General features: G+C 44.6%; 1 protein-coding gene across 1 annotated transcript in view; it reads left to right on the top strand.

Annotated features, from left to right (window-relative positions):
- The window catches only part of raver2 (ribonucleoprotein, PTB-binding 2), a 71,663-nt gene extending 51,061 nt beyond the window's left edge, over positions 1 to 20,602 (top strand). The window contains exons 5-16 of the mRNA XM_071542673.1: positions 2,253 to 2,444; positions 8,723 to 8,843; positions 10,824 to 10,906; positions 11,008 to 11,106; positions 11,900 to 12,011; positions 14,149 to 14,521; positions 15,943 to 16,043; positions 16,450 to 16,631; positions 17,636 to 17,746; positions 17,846 to 17,947; positions 19,090 to 19,308; positions 20,462 to 20,602. Coding sequence (XP_071398774.1) covers positions 2,253 to 2,444; positions 8,723 to 8,843; positions 10,824 to 10,906; positions 11,008 to 11,106; positions 11,900 to 12,011; positions 14,149 to 14,521; positions 15,943 to 16,043; positions 16,450 to 16,631; positions 17,636 to 17,746; positions 17,846 to 17,947; positions 19,090 to 19,308; positions 20,462 to 20,602 — 1,836 coding nt within the window. The remainder of the gene's footprint in view (positions 1 to 2,252; positions 2,445 to 8,722; positions 8,844 to 10,823; positions 10,907 to 11,007; positions 11,107 to 11,899; positions 12,012 to 14,148; positions 14,522 to 15,942; positions 16,044 to 16,449; positions 16,632 to 17,635; positions 17,747 to 17,845; positions 17,948 to 19,089; positions 19,309 to 20,461) is intronic.
- The last annotated feature ends 1,571 nt before the right edge of the window (positions 20,603 to 22,173 follow it).

The following is a 22,173-nucleotide window of genomic DNA, read 5'->3' as shown; positions in this document are numbered from 1 at the left end:
AGCCTCCAGTTGGTTGATGCTTGTGTGACTTCTGCCGTACTGCCTGGTGTACGAGCGCATCAGGCAGTACTATTATTATTATCATCAGTGACAATATGAGCAACAGAAAGAGCAAACTCTGAGCAAAAAGAGTAAACTCTACCATGATCAGATGAAGTCAATCATTGAGCAGATTTCAGCAGACAAAATCATTTCAAATGTTTGAACTACCTTAGGTGCACTTGATCTATGTTGTCAGATACTTAAATAGTCTCAAAAAGTGGACACATCCCTTGAGAAGTGAGATAAATCAAGCACTCCTCATGTATTTTTCAAGCATTTAAAATGGATTCAGCCACTACTAACAATAAGTCAAGCGGTGTGTTTTAACCATGAGCCATTAGCTCTTAGGCATAATCATTAGCCAATATTATCCATTAGCTGTAAGCCATTAGCCTGCCTGCATTATTTAGCTGCTCTTAACTGTAGACACTGCAATTGATGACTGAAACTTCAATTAAAACGTCTTTTTAGACAGTGATGTTACTGGTCAGCTGTAATCTCTGGCCTTGAAAGATCCATATTTATTGACCAGTAACCAAATAAAAAATGTGAAAACCGTTATGCCATTATCTGCTCATATTGGAATGAGGCCCAAGGTTATATTGGAATGTGGCCATTAAACTGGTGGCAGTAGAATTCAGGTCAGATCAGTAACCAGTTTGGTTGCCTTTACACAGCAACAGAAAATCTGATTTTCAACCCATTGTGACAAAAGGATGTCTAAACAGACAGAATTAAAAACTATCTTGAAAGCATGCATGCAAATGCAGGTTTTGGTGTGTGCGTGTGTGTGTGTGTGTGTGTGTGTGTGTGCGTTGGGTGTGTGTTGGTTAATCCCTAGAGCAGTACAGTAAGAGCAAGAGGACATATCTTTTACATCATGTCAGATAAGATTTTCTCTCTAGCCTCTTTGACAAAGGAGCTGAGACAAGCTCTTTTGCCTCTGCCACAATACACTGCTGTCTGAATCACTCTGTCTCACACACACACACACACACACACATACTAGGGTGCAGGAAAAGTTAATGTGTGAGATTTAAATTATTGTTATTGTTGTAACTTTGGGCTTAACCCTGGGTCTTCAGTCTTATGATGGTGCCTATGATGGAACCTAACCTGCTCCTAACCTGAGCAGGTCAGGTTCAGGCTATCCGATCCAGCCATCCAACCATCCTCACCACTGTTAAAAAAACATGTATTGGTGTTTTGGTGTCCATCACTCAATCAATTCAAAGAGCAAGGGCTTCTTTCTAGAGCCGCCATTTTGCACCAACGTTCAACAATCATACAGGGAGAAATCCATCGTAGAAGAGGAAGAGAAACCAATTTCTCCACTGACAGCAGCCTCAACAGTCCTTGATATTGGATACTGGATATTCAGTGGATATTTGTTTTTTCCAATAACTTGTAAAGCAAACAAGTAAAAGCACAGTGATGAATGTATTTGTGATTACTGGAAGAGGAAGAACAATTTACAACCACTGGTTTCAATATTTGAGAGAATATTTTTCTTAAGTACACATTTAAATTTCAGTAGCGCGATTTTCAGATGAACTGAAAAATATTTTCTCAAACATTGAGTAGGTGGTGGTTTGTAGTTAGGTCTACTGACTTCCATGTTTACTTATTTCATTTTCTTCTATTTTATTTTTGTCTTCTGTTGTTTTTGTGCATTTGTTGTTTTATTATTTGACCTATTATTCTAAGTTTCACTAGGCAAGCTTTTTATGTAAAAATACACCTGTCCTTTCAGCCTACATCAACAGGGGCTGCAACAGAGAAGAGTGCCCCATTCCCACTAAATGAGGCCCCATAGATTTGCCCTATTTGCCCAAATGAAATGTTGGTGTCTGGTGTGGACACTTCACCCACCGGACCCAAAACCTCCTCAACAACAGTGAGCAAGCACTCTGTCCAGAGAAAGCTGGATTCACCAATGTTAGATCTTTTGCCTCTCTCGTCCCTTTGGTATGAAGCGATCACAGACACCTGGCTTGGTTAATATGAGCATGAGCAGTTTACTGATGTTATATCACATGATTTCTGGGTATTGAGGTTCAAATTTTACCTTTACAGTTACCTCTTGCTGCAGAGCCACCACTGTGCGAAGTTACCTTGTGCAGCTTTAAGCATAATATTCCTTTCTACCATTAGTTTTGAAAAAGCTGATTGTTATCATCTAATGCAGATTTTATTTGACTATCTTCCAGCTTGCCCAGGACGAGGGCAGCCCAGTGCGGGGCTTTGGCGTGGTGGAGTACGAGAGCGCAGAACAGGCGGAGGCCGTGCTGGTAGAGATGGACCGAACGCTGGTGGGAGGGCAGGAGATCCGTCTGTCACTCTGCACCCCCGGCACCTCAGGGAGAAGCACCCTGGCCGCACTCATCGCCGCCCAGGGTGTGGTGAGTAGAATGCACCCTAGAAAAGTGCACAGCTGCATATCATTGGCGCACACATATGCATACACACATTTACCAATGCACAGGATTTGATATTGCAATCCCTTGTGCCATAATCCAAGGTGAGTATTCATACAGAAGCCCAATTCTGATGTCAAAAGAATGATGCACTAATCCACAAATGGAGACTATAGAGGACATCAGGCTCTGCTGTCATAAAGGAGCATCAGACAGGCAGCACCATTCACCAGCCGCCTAATCTAACTGTTACAGGGTTGAGTGTGTGAGTATGGATCACTGGGGTTATCAAGTGGACAGTCCCACAGGGCTGCCAACCCTCACACACTGAGCGTGAGACTCACACAATTTGCTCCTCTCACACACACTCATGCCACACTTCCTATTTCTCACCCTTGGAAAGAAGTATTCCTCAATTTTTGTTATTTTCTGGAACAAAAGCCAGCTAGCAAAGGTCCTCCTCCTGTCCCGTGTGTCTCTCCTCAAAGCCCTCGGGTGCAGCAACCGTCACAAAATTATAGCATCTGTCTTAAAGTAAACAAATGTGCGAGGACAGAACACAGGCATGGGAGGTTCTTAAAGAGACAGTAACGATTACTGCAATACCTAGCCTATACAAACTGTAACTTTATTTCTTTGTTGTTGGACATAGCTACATCTTTTGAGGAACTGATTCTAAGTTATTGGCTCCTCTGTTTCTTATTTGATGAAGCCATAGCACTGTGTGATTACTAACGGTTAAAAGGTGGAAGGGGCAAGCAAGCCCTGAAAGTTGGCAGCCCTGCTCCCATCACAGATGTTTCGTTGAATTAGGCCCATGACACCAGAAGGCTCAACAGTGATTTCTGGCATCCCAGAACCACCCACCTCAACACCCGCTCTCGACACCAAGTACAGCTTAAGTTACTTACAATACCCTGCACCTACGCTTAGACTTATCCCTAATTCCTAACATTGCTCAGTAATTTCTAATCCCGCTATTGATTTCAGCAACAAAAAGCTAATGGGATGGCTGACACTGCTGGCTTGGAGCAGACTGCTTAGCAGTTCAGAAACCAAATTGTAAACAGTTATACCAAGAGCTGTAAGCAGTACATCAGGACTCACTCCGGCTACCTATAGTGTCACATGTCTTAGTCATAAGATTACGGACCCCAGTTGATATCCTGTCTTTTCAGACAGAGCAATCAGAACTTTTTTTCAGAACAATATGCTAGCATGCTACAAACAGCCAGAAGCTAACATGCTACTAACAAACAGCCAGAACTACCATGCTACCAGCAAACAATTTCAGATGCTATGCCACAAACAAAATAGGCTGGCAAGCCAATGTAACAACACCATAAGAGCTCAGTATCCCGGCAAACATGCTACTGACAAACAGCCAGAGCAACCATGCTGCTAACAACCAGTATGTCAGCTAGCATGCTCCAAGCAAACAAGCCAACATATCAATCACATAGGCCTACACATACATACACATGCATACATACATGTGTATGCATACCCTGCTACTTTCTGGGTCTGTTTGTTTCGGACTCTTTCTCTCTTCGCCGTGCTCGCTCTCTCTGGCATCCTTTAAAGCTGGTGCCAGCAAGTGTCTTAAGCATCCCATTCTGCATTCAGATAGAGCTTATCCACATAAAACCCAGATGTAAATACAGCCAAGATACAATGAAGAAGCACAGTAATTCCATTTCCTAAACCAATTCAGGGATTTGCCAAAGAAACATTGTGCCCACATTAAACTCAAGTGTATGCAATAGAAACAACTAAGCAAAATAAACAGTTTCTTCCACTGTATACTCACTTGGATTACCTTTTTGTACATTTTACTATTTGCCTCTTTGCATTGAAATGTATTCAGAATTGTAGAATGACTATATGTACACATATGGTTGCTACTTTACTAGTAAATAGCAAACAAGTGCTTGCTTTTACCTGCGGCATGCGAATGCCTAAACAGCTTATGAAGTGAAATCAAAAGCGCATAGGCAGCATCTGCAAACTTTTGCTTGCCATATGGAAAGAATCATTTTAATTTTATTTCATTAAGGGAAAGCCACCAGTCAAGGGACACGGAACAGTTTGAGAGGCAAAGAGCAATCTGGTTTCAGTATTGATGCTGGAGACGCTGTTTTATACTGAATGGGAATGAAATGTGAATAAGTATATCTGGATACAAAATGAATCGTATCCACTCAATGCAAGTCGTAAAAAGAAAACTGTGTCTCTTTCTCCGTCACACTCACACACAGCTACATCTATTTGTGAAGCCAGCGCCCAGCTGCTTATTGCATGTGTCGAATGTTCGGATGTATTGAGGTTTTACACAACACACACGCATGAGTAAGGGCCCTCTGCTGAAATAATCTATGTAGCTGTGGTGTCCCTCCTACACAGTATTGGGGTAGCAGAGAGGCACTGACACGATAATTATAGTTCTATAGACTGAATGGGCTCCTCTACTGTCTCCCTCTGCCTGAAATAAACCACACTCATAGCCCCGCGACACAGTATGACACTCTCTCTCTCTCTCTCTCTCTCTCTCTCTCTCTCTCTCTCTCTCTCTCTCTCTCTCTCTCTCTCTCTCTCTCTCTCTCTCTCTCTCTCTCTCTCTCTCTCTCTCTCTCTCTCTCACACACACACACACACACACACACACACACAAACATTCAGACAGACAGACACACACATACACACCAATGCGTAAACACAAAGAGAGTCCTGGTTAATTGTAATAAAGCCACAAAACCTCTATCTCCACACAACCTAAGCTTAAGCTACACACATACACAGCCGCATATATTCATAGTATAAGCACATGCTCATTCACATACACAAGTGGGTAAGGAAACAGCAGTGTGTATCTCATTGTCAAGTGTGTGTGTGTGTGAGAGAGAGAAATGGTGATAAACTAGAGAATCCACAGGGATTGCACAACATATACATAGGTATAATAGATTGTCTTCTAAACCTAAAGGAAAGGAAACACACACAAATGATTGCTACCCTACATGACACATACAACCACCTACACAAACGTGCACACACACACACATATATACACACACACACACACACACACACCTTGCTCTTGAACCGTATCCAAAGCAACCGTGTATCAGTAAACAGCCCACTCTGGGCTCAACATCACAAGGTCTCCTCACATAGGGCACATAGTATGCTCCACATACTGTCACTAAATAATGGGACTTATTCACAATGTCAGAAGTAATTTGGCATGTGTTCATTGTCCCTTGACAAATATTACTGCATTGTTGCTCCTGTCACACGGAAATCACCATCTTTAATGATTTTCACGTTAGTTGAATTGTAGGTTTATGGTCCCATATTATCCATGTTCATTTTCCACCCTCTTTGATTTGGGACACCTTATGAGTTATGGTCTAATTTTGACAAAACTTGGAGGGATGATGCATCTTCACACTGTGTTCCAGTATTTAAAATATTGCACTAATTGGCCTGATGGGGATGCTATAATTAAAGGTCGAAATTTTTAACATCAAAGGTGATATCTTAGACACTACTGGTCAGATTGTGATGAAACTTGGAGGATTTTGTCAGTGTGTTCTGGTGTTTAAAAAAAATACACTATTTGGCCTGATGGGGCGCTATAATTAAAGGTCAAATTGTTTAACTTTGAAAGGCCCTAACTCTACACTTTAAGTCCAATTGACACAAAATTTGCAGCAGACATCGAGCTATCCTTACAAATGACACTGATTGGCCCACTGAGTGTGCTGTCATTAAATGTCAAGATTTCAGACTTGGAGAGGCCATCACTGCTACACCTCTGGTGCAATTTTGATGAAACTCGGAGGGATGATGCATCTTGTTACTGAGTGGCCCAAGGGCTGTCTGCATCATTTGTGGGAGACGACATGTTTACTTGTTTTCAAAATAAATGCACTGGTATCTATCTGAAAGGAAGGCTGACAGCTGTTGCAGAGAGGAATTATCCAGCGCAGAGAGAGAGCAGAGAGAGCAGAGAGCCTCTAGCCTTGAGATGGATGTTGACAGAGTAAGGCTGAAGATTGCGGGCTGAAAAGCAGAGCAATAATGATCACAGAGTCTGAATCACAGAGAGGATAATATGACCTAGAACGAAAATGCTTTTCTGAGTAACTCAGCTGATGGACAATTCTTAGAGAGAAGTGAGAAGGAGAGGAGGAGGACGTGCGAAGTGAGAGAGAGAGAGAGAGAGAGGAAGGGGAGGGAAGGAGCGAAAGAGAGTGGGGGAGGGAAAGAGAGAGAAAGAAAATAGAGCGAAGGAAGAAGAAAAGGTAGAGGCGGAGAGACGGGAAGCGCTTGGGCCCCGTGAGGACTGCGAGACAGGTGAGCACCCCGAGGCTCCTTGGAGATTATTGCAGTGAATGGGAGCAGCGCGGTAAAAAGAAACATCAGTTCAGACCTGTAGAAAGAGATCAAGACCTGCTCTTCTCTCGCTTCCCTCTGAGGCGATCCGCTCATTTCTGGAGTTTGCGAATCCGCGAGCGAACGCCGAGCACCAGATGGCCCGCTCCCTCCTCTCCTCTCCTCTCTCCATCCTTCTCTCTCCCCTTCTCCTTTTCTCACTGCTTCTCACCCTCCCTCCTTCGCTGCCTCCTTACCTCCTTGCCATGTGTGTGTGTGTGTGTGAGAGAGTGCTTTTGTGTGTGTGTGTGTGTGTCTCACTGTGTGGGTGTGTGGCTGGATTTTGTGCCAGCAGCCAAACAGACTGATGCATGCTGACATTTTCTCCGGCGGAAAGAAAAGAAAAAGAGCGAGCCATCCTCCTCCTCTCCTGTCCTCCTCCTCCTCTCTTCTCTTCCCTTGAAAGACGCTGTCAGCTACGACTGGCCTTGTTCAGCACCGGCGTTCGCACGCACACACACACACACACACACACACACACACACATGCACACACGCAGATACAGAGCAGAGACAGTTATTTTCCCTCCTGTAACACGCAGCCACACATACTGTACACATATACTAGACTCTCTCCCTCTCTCTGTCTGTCTCTTCCTCTCTTTCTGACAGGCCGGAGTCAAACCGCCCTCCATCCCCATCAGTAACGCTCTCTCTTCAGGATGTGACAGGGAGGAAACAAGCTCGACTTGGGCTGAAGTCGGGCTGTAGCTCAGGGGCAGACGGGGAGGAAATATCACCGTGCCGCTCCTGTTGTTTTAAATAGCCGTGTCTCTGGGCCAGCCAGGCTAGCGCGGCACTGTCACTGCCGAGGAGGAGTTCCAGTTCGACGAAGCCTTGTTGAATTCAATTTCAAATGACGGAGTGATTGAATTCTTATTTGAGGACGTGCCTTTATGTATTTAGATCACACGCAAGAGAGAGATCAGTTCACTTCCGGGAAATTCAGTTCTGTTCAAATCAAATATACAAGCTTTACCGATACAGGGGAAACGCATAAAAGCAAAGCACTTCTTTGTAGGTGTATCATACACACAAAGAGAGTATGTTACAATGAAATGATGAAATATATAAAATACAAGAGAAAAAGCTAAAAAAAAAAAAAAAAGGACAATATAAAAGGAGTGGAGTGGAACACAGTTTTATACAATGAACAGAATAATATTATACAGATTGACAAGTTCAGATGGAGCTGCAGGCTGAAACCATCACTGTCATTAACAATATGATGCGCCCTCTTGTTTACAATAGGTTTGAGAGGAAAATGATGAAATGGGGATTTGTGTGTGTGTGTGTGTGTGTGTGTGTGTGTGTATGATGGTGACAGGCTTGGCAGTTGGCAGAGTTTGGAATCAGGCTTCATGCATACTACATGTACATACGTATAATAGATTTTTCTTCTAAGCCTGAGGGAAATGCACAATACAAGGCTTATAGTGTATATGCACACACACACACATACACACACACTGAGAGAGAGATATTGTTGTAGGAGGTCTGTAACCTTCGTGCTTTCTGTGCATTCCAATTCATGGTAATGTATCAGAGTGTGTGTTCTTTATCAGCCAGTTGATAATGTGGAACTTGTAGTCCTTCCCTCTCTCTTTCTCTCCCTCGCTCTCTTTGTCTTTTCTCTCCCAGATCCACTCTCCTCTGCTGACCCGGCAGATGGGGATCCCAATGTAAACAAGTGTAACAGCACACCACTGCCGTCAGGAGCTCCTAATGACGAGATCCACACACACACACTGTCCTTCCTCTAACTCGTGTCTATGTGTGTGTGTGTGTGTGTGTGTGTGTGTGTGTGTGTGTGTGTTGCTCATCCAGATGCTGAGTAACAGGAAAGGCCTGCTCCCAGAACCCAATCTGGCCCAGCTGTTGACCAGTATGACCAACCCTGCTGCCCTGCAAATCCTTATGAGACCCTACCACACTGGGAAAAGAGGAGGTATTAGACACACACACACACACACACAGACACACACACGGAATTCACACACAACATGTACTATTGTGTCTTGCTATTCACACATGAACATTAACACAAGATCTCTCTCAAAATCTGCTCTGGGATGTTTTGAAAGTGGCAGGTTTTGGTTGTGAATCATCACCTTCTGGTAACACTGTTCATCGCGCATCACCTTCTCCTTGTCAATATATCTACATCACAGTATCTGAATCTCATACTATAAACCAACCAGCCTACCAAATAAGCATAATGAGCAAAACATTATTCTGATTAGTTAGTGTTGGTTCAGCCGTTGCAGTGAAAACAGTGAATTTCAGACCTCAGCATCTCCGCAGTTCCGAAAGCTTTTCTCACCCTGTTTCACAAGTCAGGGAGTGTCCAACAGCACCAAAAACCAATGTGGGAACAGCTATGTGTTGCTGTTACAATTTTAAGAATCCACTGAAAATTAGCATTCAGAATAAAAAGTCTTTTTAATTGCTCTAACTCAATTTCTGCTGCTTACATTGCTGAAACTTTAAATCTAGAGCCAAATGAAATGAGCATTGGTGGTGATCAATTGAATTTTCACCTAAAATGTAGGGTTTCTTTTATTAATTATATATCAATTGTGTGTGTAACTGTTGCAGTTGCAGATGTGCAACTAAAAACCCTTTAAATTGAAAATGGGAAATTTCTGGGCATTTGAGATTTACACGTACATTCACATATTTTGAATAACCTTTGATATTTTAATGGGTAATGGTTTTCTGAACTCGTCCTTCTTGCGTATGGTCTTTCCACTCCTGAGGGGCTTAGATGATAATCAGAGACCCAGTGTAAGAGTCCCTCTCTCTCTCTCTGCTAGACCCTCCTATATAATCACCTCGTCAACGGCTTCATTACTTGATGAATGGCTAATCAGGTATTAAAATGAAATCGTGTGACATTAGCGGAACAAATGAGAACAGGAAGGAGAGTAGATGGGAGGTGGGAGAGCTCTCTTAAAGAAGAGCATGCACAATTAAAGTCTAAAATTAGGACCTTGATTAAATGTTAAACTTTCTCTACCTATTCTGGAGGAAGCTTCCATTAGCATTGACGCATACATTTATTATGAGGAGGCCTTGTGATCCGGAGACACACACAAAAAAAGCTAGAGAGGCTAGGAGAGAGGAATCAAAGAGAGAGAAAGGGGTGCTGCATCACTTCTTTTGTAAAACTTAGCTCATTGATGTCTTTCTTTTTAATGAGGGGTGCAGGGTGGCACCAGCCTGCAGGTTAGAGAAGCAGGCTTGTGACCAGAGTGTTGCCGACATTAATCCCCGAACCGGCGGGGAAAGTCTGGGTGTGGGATCTGAATAACAGTCTCCCACTAAAACCCTAGCTCTCCTAACTGTTCCAGTCCCACGCTTCCACTCTGTTGCCTTCACATTGTAGCTTTAAAAAAAAAAAAAGCCATACTAGTTGGCATCGCAGGATGTCAGTCAACTGCAACAGCAAACTGCCTTCTTGTTGCCATGGTGATTTGATAAACATTCCTGTAAATGTGGTTTATTTTGCATTTTGAATGATTAAATATGAATAGGAAGCCAAGCAGTGAATTGGAAGAGCTCAGCCAAACCAAAAGTTGGCAATACATCTTCCTCCCCCAAGACTCCAAAATGGACAGAAGAAGAAAGCTCTTACTTATTCATTACTTTGTCTTTGTTGAAAGATAAAGTCCAGTGTGTCTCTCTTGTCAGCTTTAGATCATATTTGGCAAAAAGCCCATCCTGTTGAATTGTGAAAGCAGCAGTGAGTCTACCTATTTGTGAGGAAGCTGCCAGTGGCATTGACACATAATTAGGATAAACATTTCTGAGTTACATTCCCTCATTATCTCGCCTGTCTGCCTGCTCTTACGTAAAATAGATTATGAATAGAACGTGAATCGAAATATTGTTAAATGTATTTGTTGTTTGTGTGTGTTTTTTTTAGGGAAGTATGGCCGTCACGCCAGCCTGCCCTTCCTCAGACCACCACTCACCACCGCCCTGCTCACACTGGGCAAAGCACACCAGGTCAGCACAACATCCACATCTGTGTGCGTGTTCATGTCTGTGTGTTTATGAGTGTGTGTGTGTGTGTGTTATAATAACGTGTGTATTCCTATACCTTGCAGAGTGCTATGCTGGGTAACGGACTGGTCCTTCAGAACCTCCTGCATATGCAGCTGGCTCAACAACAGCTCCTCCACATCAAAGACAAACGCATCAGCAGTGTAAGACACCTGTGTGTGTGTGTGTGTGTGTGTGTGTGTGTGTGTGTGTGTGTGTGTGTGTGTGTGTTTGCATTAGGTTACCGTAAGGATAAGGGGCATAATTAAGGCTAGGGTTGAATGCAGTTGTGTGTGTGTGTGTGTGCATGCTTCGGCTTCAGCACTTCATACATTATGAAACAAAACAACCTCAAAACTTAATCATGCAACCTAATTGCTTTTTCTCTATGGAAAGGAAGACCTTGAGGTATTGAAATTTCTCTCCGCATTTCCGATTTGCATATCTCCTTTTAAAATGTCTGTTGATTTATGAGTGGAAGTTAAAGGTCATCACTGACTGTGTTGTTCTGAATGTGTGATGTTGTTATAGGAGCTGCATGTTGTCAGTCCAGACAAGCAGATGTGTGTGATAGTTTAGAGCTCACTGCTACGGGCTGCGCTGCTGCTTCATGAATCGTGTGTGTGTGTGTGTGAGCAGCTGAGTGCTTGTGTGTGTGTGTGTGTGTGTGTGTGTGCACGCGCGCATGTGTGTGTGTTTGAATAAACCGGTGTGAAATTGGAGATTGTTTATCCCATGGTCTCATTGTGATTTTGTTTCTCTCTCTCTCCCCCTCTCTCTCTGTTCTCGTTCTTACCTTTTCAATCCTTCCTGTCCTCCTCTCTCTCTCTCCCATCCATGTTTCTCACCCTCTGTCTTTCTCTCTCTCTCTCTTTCTCTCTCTCTCTCCCATCCATGTTTCTCACCCTCTGTCTTTCTCTCTCTCTCTCTTTCTCTCTCTCTCTCCCTCCCTCCCAGGTCTCCAGTCTGCTCGGGGACCCATCCAGGCTGCTGATGCAGAAAGCCCTGTCTCTGAGGCCTCCGGGCCCCGTGGCCCTGGGGAAGGGCCTCCTGGGAGACTCCCCCACCGGTGAGCCGGGCCGACTATCAGTGTATCACTGTCAAATTAATTGCGATACCTTGGTAGAATTACCGGAAACAAATAACACCATGATGGAGATAATTGGTAGTCTCTATTTCATGCTAGTGGTATTGTTAGTGCTAGTGTTTCTCAAAGTTAAGACCTCATTTCCCATAAACCCTGTTGCTTCCTGTCGCTCCCTGGTGACTCTGCATGTGTTACTTTTCTCTTTGACTTTCCTGAAGAGGAGAAACATGTTGGAAGTGATTTCTCCATCAGCCTTTCACTCCTTCCACCATCTGCCATTGAACCAAACTGTAGCTCCGTTTGCATTGGAAGAACAGCGGCCTCTTCCTGTTTCGTGCCGTAAAGCAATCAAGCAAAAACCAAAAGCAGATTTCCAAAATCCAACCTGTTGGTTCACAATGCAGTGTAGAGGATGCCAGTCTTCTCAGTGATGGTCTCTGCAAAACAGCACTTGCATCAAATATTTTAAAAGCAAGATTAGGAGTGCTTCACACTGCAAAACAGGAATCCACCTTGTTAGCACACTTTTGTTGATGTTTAGCTAAAACATGAGGAATAAAAGCAATTTACCTCTTCACCCCTACCTAAAAAAAAACTGTTTACTTCCCCAAATGTACCCTCCTTAGTAAATCTCAATCACCTCCTTGTTAAACATGCCTCCGCTAATAGCTAATATCCCGTTAGGCTCTTATTTGGGATAAGCTGTTTATATGCAACTTCATATTCTACTCGCAGATATCGCTTTACATATGAATAATCCAGATTTTACCATGGAAAATAAGCTTACCTAAACCCAAGCTGAGAATACCAACAGTTAACAGGATAAGGTGTACACATGCCTCCGAATCCCAAATAGTTTAATTTGTGTGTCCCAGGTTGTTCTCATCACTGGAGGAAAGTGTTATTCTCGTCTGTGTACTGTACATGGGAATTTGCTGTGTCGCATGTGCCAACCCAGGAACAGAACACTTGAGTATTTTGAATAGTAACAGGATATTGGCTTGGATGTAAACGCTCACAATGATAATATGTTAATATCAGGTATCAGGGTTGCCCCTCCATGGCTGCCTGGATGTCTCACTGCTGTACGTTACTACACAACACGTCCCCAGGGAACTGCAGTGCATTTGCAATTCAAATCTCCAGCTGGGAAAAGCTGTGCTGTTTTAAATGGAAATGATGTATCACAGACTGTGCGTGTGTACGTGTATTTGTGTGTATGTGGGTGTGCGTGTGTGTGTGTGTGTGCTTGCACTTGTGTGTGTGTCTGTATTTTGAGGCTTTTATCAGTGCATGTGTCTGCTGGGATTGTTAGCTTAAGGCCTGTTAGGGCTGATTGTTTTAGTGTGCTGTGGAGGTCATTTGTCACGGCAATATTGGATTAATAAGAGTGATTGTGAGTGTGTGTGTGTGTGTGTGTGTGTGTATGTGTGTGTGCTTCCAGCTTTGTGCGTACGTGCCTCTGTAGTTTTGCGTGTTCATCCTTGTGTGTGCGCATGTTTTTCTGTGTACAGCATATGAGTTTATTGCTGTATGTACATGTGCATGCGAGTGTGCTTGTGTGTGTGTGTGTGTGTGTGTGTGTACATATGCGTCTTTATTAAACCCTGGAGTGAATGAAGTCTTGGGAGTGTGGAGCAAAGGGCTGCTGCAATAACCATGATAAGCTGTGATGTATGAGCAGACCCTCTGTTGCCTTCCTCTGAGTGATCTGTCTCTGTCCACACAAGATCAAGCTGATGGTCAGCAGTGGGAAGCAGTTCACTCCTTTATCTGACATCTCTCCCCACCTTGCTTTCTTTTCCCTTCATTTCCTTTCTTTTCCATTCCTTGCCTTGCCTTTCCTTTCCTATGCTTGCCTTGCTTTTTCATTTCATTTCCTTTCCTTTCCTTTCCTTTCCCTTCCTTCATTTCCTTTCTTATTTCCTTTCCTCTCCTTATTTTCTTTCTTCTTATGTCCTTGCTTTCCCTTTCCTTTATTTTGTTATCCTTTCCTTGCTTTCCCTTTCCTTTCCTTGCCTTTCCTTTCCTTTCCTCTCTAATCTCCTCTCATCAACAATCATTTTCCTTTCTTCTCTCCCTCCCCACTCTGCCTGCTCTCCCCTCCTCCCCCCTGCAGAGTTGGGGCAGGAGTCTGTGCCGGTGTCCGCCCACGGAGCCACGGTGGTGGTGTCGGCGGCAGGCATGATGCCCTACCTCCAGGGTCGCGCCGGAGGAGGGGAGCAGAACGGCGCCCATCCCATCTCCACCGCTCCCGCCGCCTGCTCCTCCTCCTCCTCCTCCTCCTCCTGCTCTTCCTCCTCCTCCGCCGACAGGCAGCCCGCTCCTCCCGGGACCACGGTGAGCTCCCAGGCCCAGGGACAGAGCTACTCCCTGGGCATGAGCAACTCCGGCCTCGGCCCCCCTCCCCCCAAAGCCCCCGGAGGTCTTCAGGTGGCGGCAGGCCAGCACAACAGCTCCGACGGCTGCCCCCCGGCGAGCATGGTGAGCACGTACACACACACACACACACACACACACACTTGCTGGTATAAATACGCAGCACCAAGCCATACTCTCCCTCCAGGTCTGCATCTTTATTATTCTGGAGGATCCTGCAACTGTTGCACTTCTCTTCTCTTTCCACCCCTCTAACCATCTTTCTCTCGCTCTCTCTGGATGGTTTTCGGTGGCCAGGGGCATCTATTCCTGATTTAGCTCTCACCCATAATACTCACACAAACACATACACACACACACACACACATACATACATCAAGTGAGGAATAAACAGCCTCAGTCCCTCGAGGGCTCTTCCTTCGGGAAATACCCACAATGCACCTCTCTCACCCCTGTTTACTGACTTACTGATAACCTGCCTGCCTAGCTGTCTCCCCTCTGCCCTGTCAAACCGTCTCTCGCCTACCTGTCTGCCTGCGTACCTCTCTGTACGTACTGTTTGTCTCGTCGCTGTCAGGTGAAAACACTGTATCTCCAAAATGTCAGCTTTTCAGGACCTAAGAAAAACAGCCTTGTTTCAGCTTGATCACAATGCATTTTTGACTTTATCCCGTGGATTTTCTTTTGGTTTCATTAGCCCAAGAGGTCGGTGAATTTTCTCAACCCTGTGAGGAGCATGTAATCCTTCGACTGGATTGAAAACAATGAAAATCACCAAAATTGGAGTTACATGCTTTTGCCCAAGACAAACAGCGGTCTGCTTTTGTGCATGCCCGTCTCTTCGACTAGGCTGGGTTCACAAAAAGATCTGCTATGCTAACATCATCCTCCATAATAATAAGCCAATGGACAGAGATAATCACGGTGCTAAGATGCTAATGGGAAATGATTCCAGTCCCAGCGCTGTCTTCTCCAGAGTCTCTTTAATGGAGGGGAAGTGTAATTAACAGAGAGCACAGTCCCTCACAGGTTTCCCCTGTCTATTCAGCTCTTCGGCAGCTCTACAAAGTGTTTTTGACAAGCATTTTAAAACCTTATGTTGAGGTCACCGTGTGCTCTAAGAGGCTTCAACACTCAACATCACAGCAGCATAGCTGGCAGCACAGTCCGCAATATGTTTTTGCAACCCCCACTGCTCAGATGCAATCCAAGGTGTACAAACTGCTCCCCTTTCTATTTGTCCCCGCAGTGTTTTGTTGTGCAAGTGTTGCTGGTGTGTGTGTTAGGTAAGCCTTAGAGCGAGGATAAAAAAAAAGACCTATGGAGATGAATTTGGGGTTGGAGGGCCAAGTATGGCCAGTGAGTTCATTTTCCATGTTGTAAAACCTTGTTTTTCCAAAAGCCCCAAGAATGTCAGTCTGAAGTTCAAAGTGAGGCTGCTTTGATGAGCCCTGCCAATGGCACTGTGACTGATATAAACATATTTCTGTCTCTGTCTTTTCTATCATTTCTCTTTTTCCCTCCAGGCTTGCAGTGGTCAGAGTTCCTTATTGGGTGAGCCCCCTAAAGAAGTCAGACTTCCCTCTAACCCCTACCTGAACCTAGCCAGCGTAATGCCAGGGATGGTTCTGCAAGGTACAAGCACACACACACACACACACACACACACACACACACACACACACACACACACACACACACACACACATATCTCATCCTATCCTATCTGATTAAATCAACAGTGGTAGTTAAGGTAGCTGGAAGACGTTTGACAAAACGTCGACCTATGCATCACTGGCATAAAGTTATGCACATTTATACATATATAATTAAGAGAGAATAGAAATAGAAATACATCAAATGAGAAAACTGTCAAATTGATTTGCATTGAAACCTCACCCCCATTGTCAGATTCTTTCACTTCTTTTAAACAAAATAAGACTCAACACTAGAGCAATGCGTATGCTCATCCTGGTATCTTTGCCCACAGTATTGTCTAACCCACTGTGTTTCCTCCATGGCTCTTTCCACCGTCACCCAGGGCCGGTGGGGAGTAAAGCCCAGGGAGGGACACCCGGCTCTGCGGTGTACGGCGGCTCCGTGGCCCCCGTGGCCTCGCAGGGCTCCGGCTCCCTGTCCCACAGCGCGGCAGCTACAGCCACAGCACCCTACAGCACCGATACCTCCGCTGACTACAGCCAGTACAGCCAGGCCTACACACAGGTGACACACACTAATGTCTAATTAAAAGGCGTTCTTAGAAAAGCATTTGTAAGCATGCTCAGTTGACTTTCCCTGCATAAATATAGGTTAAAACTAACAATTTAAACCAATATGCACACATGCAGGCCTGTATACATTTAAACACATCCACAAGAATGCATAATACTGCAGTCATACATACACACATACAACACATGCATATCAATATACCAACACGTAGGCATGTGCATACATGCATGCACAAACACACACTCATACAAGCTGTCTGCTCGCAAATCTGTTAAGTGTTACTGGGCCTGGAAAGTGAGAGAAGGGGAGAGAGGGATGGAAGGAAGGAAGGATAGATGGATGGATGGATGGATAAATGAATGCAATAGTCAGACACAGAGGGTGAGTTGTAATTGGGGAAGGCAGGGAGGTGGAAGAGATGAAAATGGGGATGGATAGTTGGACAGACAGAATGAGAGAGGATTTGGCAGGGAGCGCTGTGTGCCTCCATCTGTCCCCCTGCTCTTCCTCTCTAACACTCCTCTCACAAGACATGAAGCCTCCCCACTGTCACTCTCTCTCTGTCTCTCTCTCTCTCTCTCTCTCTCTCTCTCCCTCCCTCCCCCCCCCCTCCCTCCCCTAGTCTCTTTTTCTTCATGCCTCCTTCAGCAGCGAGTGACAAGTCTGATATTTGCAAAGCCACACAAACCCAATTGTAAATGTTAATTACAAATTACTCACCCAAACAAATGAGTCATAATTAGATAACCAATAAAACGGTCGGTTTAATTCGTCTCTAAAGGCAGACAAAGGCAGACATGGGAAAGAGCCGTCGGCAAGGAGCGATAGGTTATGAAAGGGAAGAAAGAAAGAAAGAAAGAAAGAAAGAAATAGTCTGATAGAAATTGTAAGTCTGTCTGCCACAACCACCCTTTTACCTGATGTTGCTGACTGTGTGTGTGTGTGTGTGTGTGTGTGTGTGCGTGTGCGTGTGTGTGTGTGTGTGTGTGCCACAGGAGGCCATGCAGCAGTGGTACCAGCACTACCAAGCAGCACAAGCCCACAGCTACAGCACTACTGCCACACAGGACAGCACAGCCACAGACTACAGCAAGGAGCACACACAGGTAACACACACACACACACACACACACTTGTTTGTATCTGTGTAGAAAGTGTATATCTGTGTGTGTGTGTGTGTGTAACCTACCCTTCTTGTGTTCCAGGCTTCGTCAGTGTCCTCCTATGGGGATTATAGCTCTTACATGCAGGCGGTCAGTCAGTACTACGCACAGCCTGCAGCAGCTAACCAGGCCTACGCCAGCAAGGTACACACACACACACACACACACATACACTCACACTCACGCACACACACATAGAGAGAGAGAGAGAGTCAATCAGTACTGCTATCAGCGTACAGCAGTAAAACAGAAGCACACAAGCTAAGTAGAATGCTTGAGCCAAACAAGACAGGGTGTAAAGTATGTGGGCAGAGTGTGTTCCCGGTCAGCGCCCCCCGGGGCAGCGGGGGGGTATTTACATGCCGGGTGTATTTGGAGAGCGTGACCTCTGTCTGAGACACTGATACCCTGTTAGAGAGAACACATCACTCTGCACCCCAGCAGCTGGGGCGCACCTCATCACTGCTGGAGGTATTATGAAGCAAGAGCGTGTGTGTGTGTGTGTGTGTGTGTGTGTGTGTGTGCGCTCGAGCTTGGCTGATGAGTGTACTCGGGTCATGTGTTTGATATTCTCACACCGATTGTCATTAATCTGTGATGCTCAGTGCATTGCAGGAGTTATTTTGTGATGTGTGTTGTAATTTTCCTTTTTTGGTTTCTCCACTTTCCTTCAACCTGTCTCGTTTACTGCTACTTCAGTTAGTGATTTCCTACATTTCCCAGAATGCTTTTCGACAATCCCCCGAGAACGTGCATGAACTTGTCGCATTCAGCTGTGGGTTATATGTGCAGATGAAGAGAGCGATAGGGGAAATGATTGTGATGATTGTGAATGATTGTGATGGTAAGAGTAAAAGAAAAGAAAAATAGACTTTAGCCCCTTACTCACACAAGATGTGTGGCTGCATTGCATTCTGGTCTATTGGGGCTACTGTCAGTGGAAAAATGGATCCTCTGCTGCTTCTACAATGATATCTGACATTTGCCATTGATGCTTTAGAAAGTTGAATTTTTTCCTGCTATTAAACTCCATTGTAGCTGTGCTGGAGATGTTTTGATTAGAACATTGTCTACATTTGGCCAGTCATTCGTGGGAACAAGAAGAATACACCAAACAACAAAACGGGTCCAGAAATGCAAGAACATCACAGCTTACCAACAACAGTGTTGTAATGTTTTAGGGTGGAATTTTCCTTTAATGCGTGTATTGTGCTTTTCTGCCTGCTGTATGTGGATCCTCAGTCATGTAACGTGTGTGCACATGTGTGTGTGTGTGTGTCTTCCAGGAGGTGGATGTGTGTAAGCCTCTGGGAGTCTCCCTGCATGCCGTCAGTAACGGCGGCGCCCCCCCGCAGGCCGTTCTACCAGCTGCTGCTGTGCTGCCCGCCTACAGCACCCTGCCCTTAATGCCCGGCTTCCTCGGGGCGCCCCACCCGGCGGCGGCCGCGCCGAGCCCCGTCACGCACACACACACCGCCGCCACCGACTGGAACACCTACTATTATGTGAGTACAGAAAATACACACCCTGGTAAAGGCCCTGTCATCTTCAGCGACATTTGGAATAACTCCTTTTTTTGTTCATTTCACTAAAACAAATATCTTGTTGAGAATGGAAAATTCTGAAGATTTTAAAATTAAAATCATGCTACTACAGTAGCCTGCAGCCTATGCAGCAAATAGATTTGTGTTATATGACATACTTGTCGTGGCAACATGTTGTCTGAAATGTGGTGATAAAGCTAAAGCTTAAGTTAGTCTTCTGGTTTCAAGGCTGTAAAACCTATTGAGAGAAGAAAGAGCAAGATGACACTTCTGGAATTTGAGAGCAAGAGAGAGAGAGAGAGAGAGTGAAAGAGAGAAAGGGAGAAAGAGAGGGAGAAAGAGAGAGAGAGCGTGAGAGAGAGAGAAAGAGAGAGAGAGAGATAGATGAGGTGAGTATAGAGGATCTAGTCCAGACGCTTGAACTAAACCCGTGTCTCTTGAAAGATTTACATTTGTTTGTACAGACAGCCTCTGTCTCCCTTCCCTTATTGGAGCTAAGCACTTGAGACTGTTAGCTCAAAGTAACACACACACACACACACACACACACACACCTACACCTACATACACACACACACACACACACACACACACACACACACACACCTACATACACACACACACACACACACACACACACACACACACACACACATACACACATACACACACACACACACACACACACACACACACCTACATACACACACACACACACACACACACACACACATACACACATACACACACACACACACACACACACACACACACCTACATACACACACACACACACACACACACCTACACACACACACATGCACACACACACACCAGATGTTTGCATGGATGCCAAATGCCAGAAGTACTCACCCCTGCCATTTGTCTTTTTCTTTTTCTCTTTTTTTTATCCTCTCTTTTACTTTATCTTCAGTTTTTCAATTAAAGAGCTTGTGCATAGTTCCACACAAGTTAAGGAATGCACAAGTTTTTTCCTTACTTTACCTTAGTGATGAGGACACACACACCAAAACCATCCATGTGTCCCCTGCAGATCATCATGCTAAGTCTCTGTCTTTGCCTCTAACCCTCCCCCTCCTCCCATCCTGTTCAGAACCAGGCAAGGGGGCATAAGAGGGAGTACCCTCAGTTGGCGATGCAGGAAGTGACATCATCAGAAGGCGCCTACATCGGGCAGCACTCCCAAGGCCTAGGGGGGCAGTACGCCGACTACTTCAAGAGGAAGAGGCTTTAGTATGGACTGAAACATCTTAAACCCTGAAGCTGAGGGAGGGAGACACATACAATGTCTGCTGGATGTCACAGCTCCCTCTTGTGGCCATTTTCTGGCTGCCATTTTGCATCCCTTGTAGTAGGTATTCAGTTTAATTTGGGATGCAAAGTGGCTTGAATTAAAGCAAGCCATAGTGCTCTATGATGTTGGCACTTATATACTCACACACTCACACGCACACACACACCACACACACACACACACACACACACACACACACACACACACACACACACACACACGGTGTGTTGCTTTTGTCCTGTTCAAGCCTTAACTCTTTAACTTAAACTATCTTCTCTCAGTCAATGTGTAAATGGTTCTTAACTAATTATAACCTGTACATTTTTCTAATGTAATGTAAACTACAGTATATGTGTACAAGCTGCTTTTGTATTTTCCAGCCAGTCTACCTGTCTGCCTTCTGATATTGTCTTAGGACTGGTCTTTTAGTCAGGTCTCTCTCTCTCTCTCTCTCTGTCTCTCTCTCTCTCTCTCTCTCTCTCTCTCTGTCAAGTATTCCCTCTCTCCTTCTAAAAGAGGAGATGTGTCTAGTGTTGCACACTCAGCTTTGATACGTCGCTCTAACTGACGTCTGTTTGTTCTCGCTTCAGTGTCTTTCTCTCTTCCTTTATTGCCCTGGTTTCTTCTTTGTGTCTCCCCGTGGAGACTCTTGAGTGCGTGTGTGTATGTGCATGTGTGTGTATTTGTGTTTATGGGTGTCGTTACGCTGTAACTGTAGGAAGCGATCAGCCATTTCAATCCCAAGGTTGGGGGCACATCAGGAAAAAAGGGCCTGAACCAATCAAAGCCCTTAACTGTGGAAACTTAACAATAGCTTCCATGAGTCTGGTCTGATAGCCAATAAATGGACTTGTCACTTTGGACCTTTCATAGCCATTGGACAGAACCTAAAATGCTGGTGTACATACTGCAGTCTAATACAGAATATATTAAAGCCATGCGTGACAGACAATATCATATATAATAGACTCTTCCCAGCTCTTCTGTGGCTTTTGTACTAAATGAAAGGCAAACGTTCACCACACATCTTTTTTTCTATGGAATAGCTCAACTGTTTTGGTGCCATGGAATGCCTAAATGAAAGAAAAAATAACATATCAAGGCCTTTCAAATCAGTATTACCTTGAAAATATGACATTGCACCAAATTGTATTCACATAAATGTAGTAATTTTGGTTTGGCACTGATTATCTTAACATTTGAGGCAAATGTTAGGGCACACTTAAGCTTTTCTTCTTTGTTCTCTTCTCTTCTCTTCTCTTCTCTTCTCTTCTCTTCTCTTCTCTTCTCTTCTCTTCTCTTCTCTTCTCCTCTTCTCTTCTCTTCTCTCCTCTTCTCTTCTGCAGTTTTAATACATTAGATGTTTTTTCTGGGAAGAGCTATTGATACTGTAACAGGAGCTTTAATTCTATTTCCAGCTGCCATCAGAAGCTAGAAAGGATCGGGCTGTATCGTCACGTCCAGTAAGAATTTTGGGGGAGCTATACGATATTCACAAGTGAAAACGATCA

This window comes from Centroberyx affinis, unplaced genomic scaffold (genome assembly GCF_046629955.1).
Source record: "Centroberyx affinis isolate AG114_WGS23_722 - 3 ecotype Tasmania unplaced genomic scaffold, CSIRO-AGI_Caff_v1 ptg004149l_1, whole genome shotgun sequence".
Classification (NCBI taxonomy): Eukaryota; Metazoa; Chordata; class Actinopteri; order Beryciformes; family Berycidae; genus Centroberyx; species Centroberyx affinis.
The sequence above is the reverse complement of the archived record's forward strand: the minus strand, read 5'-3'. Positions and strand labels throughout refer to the sequence as shown.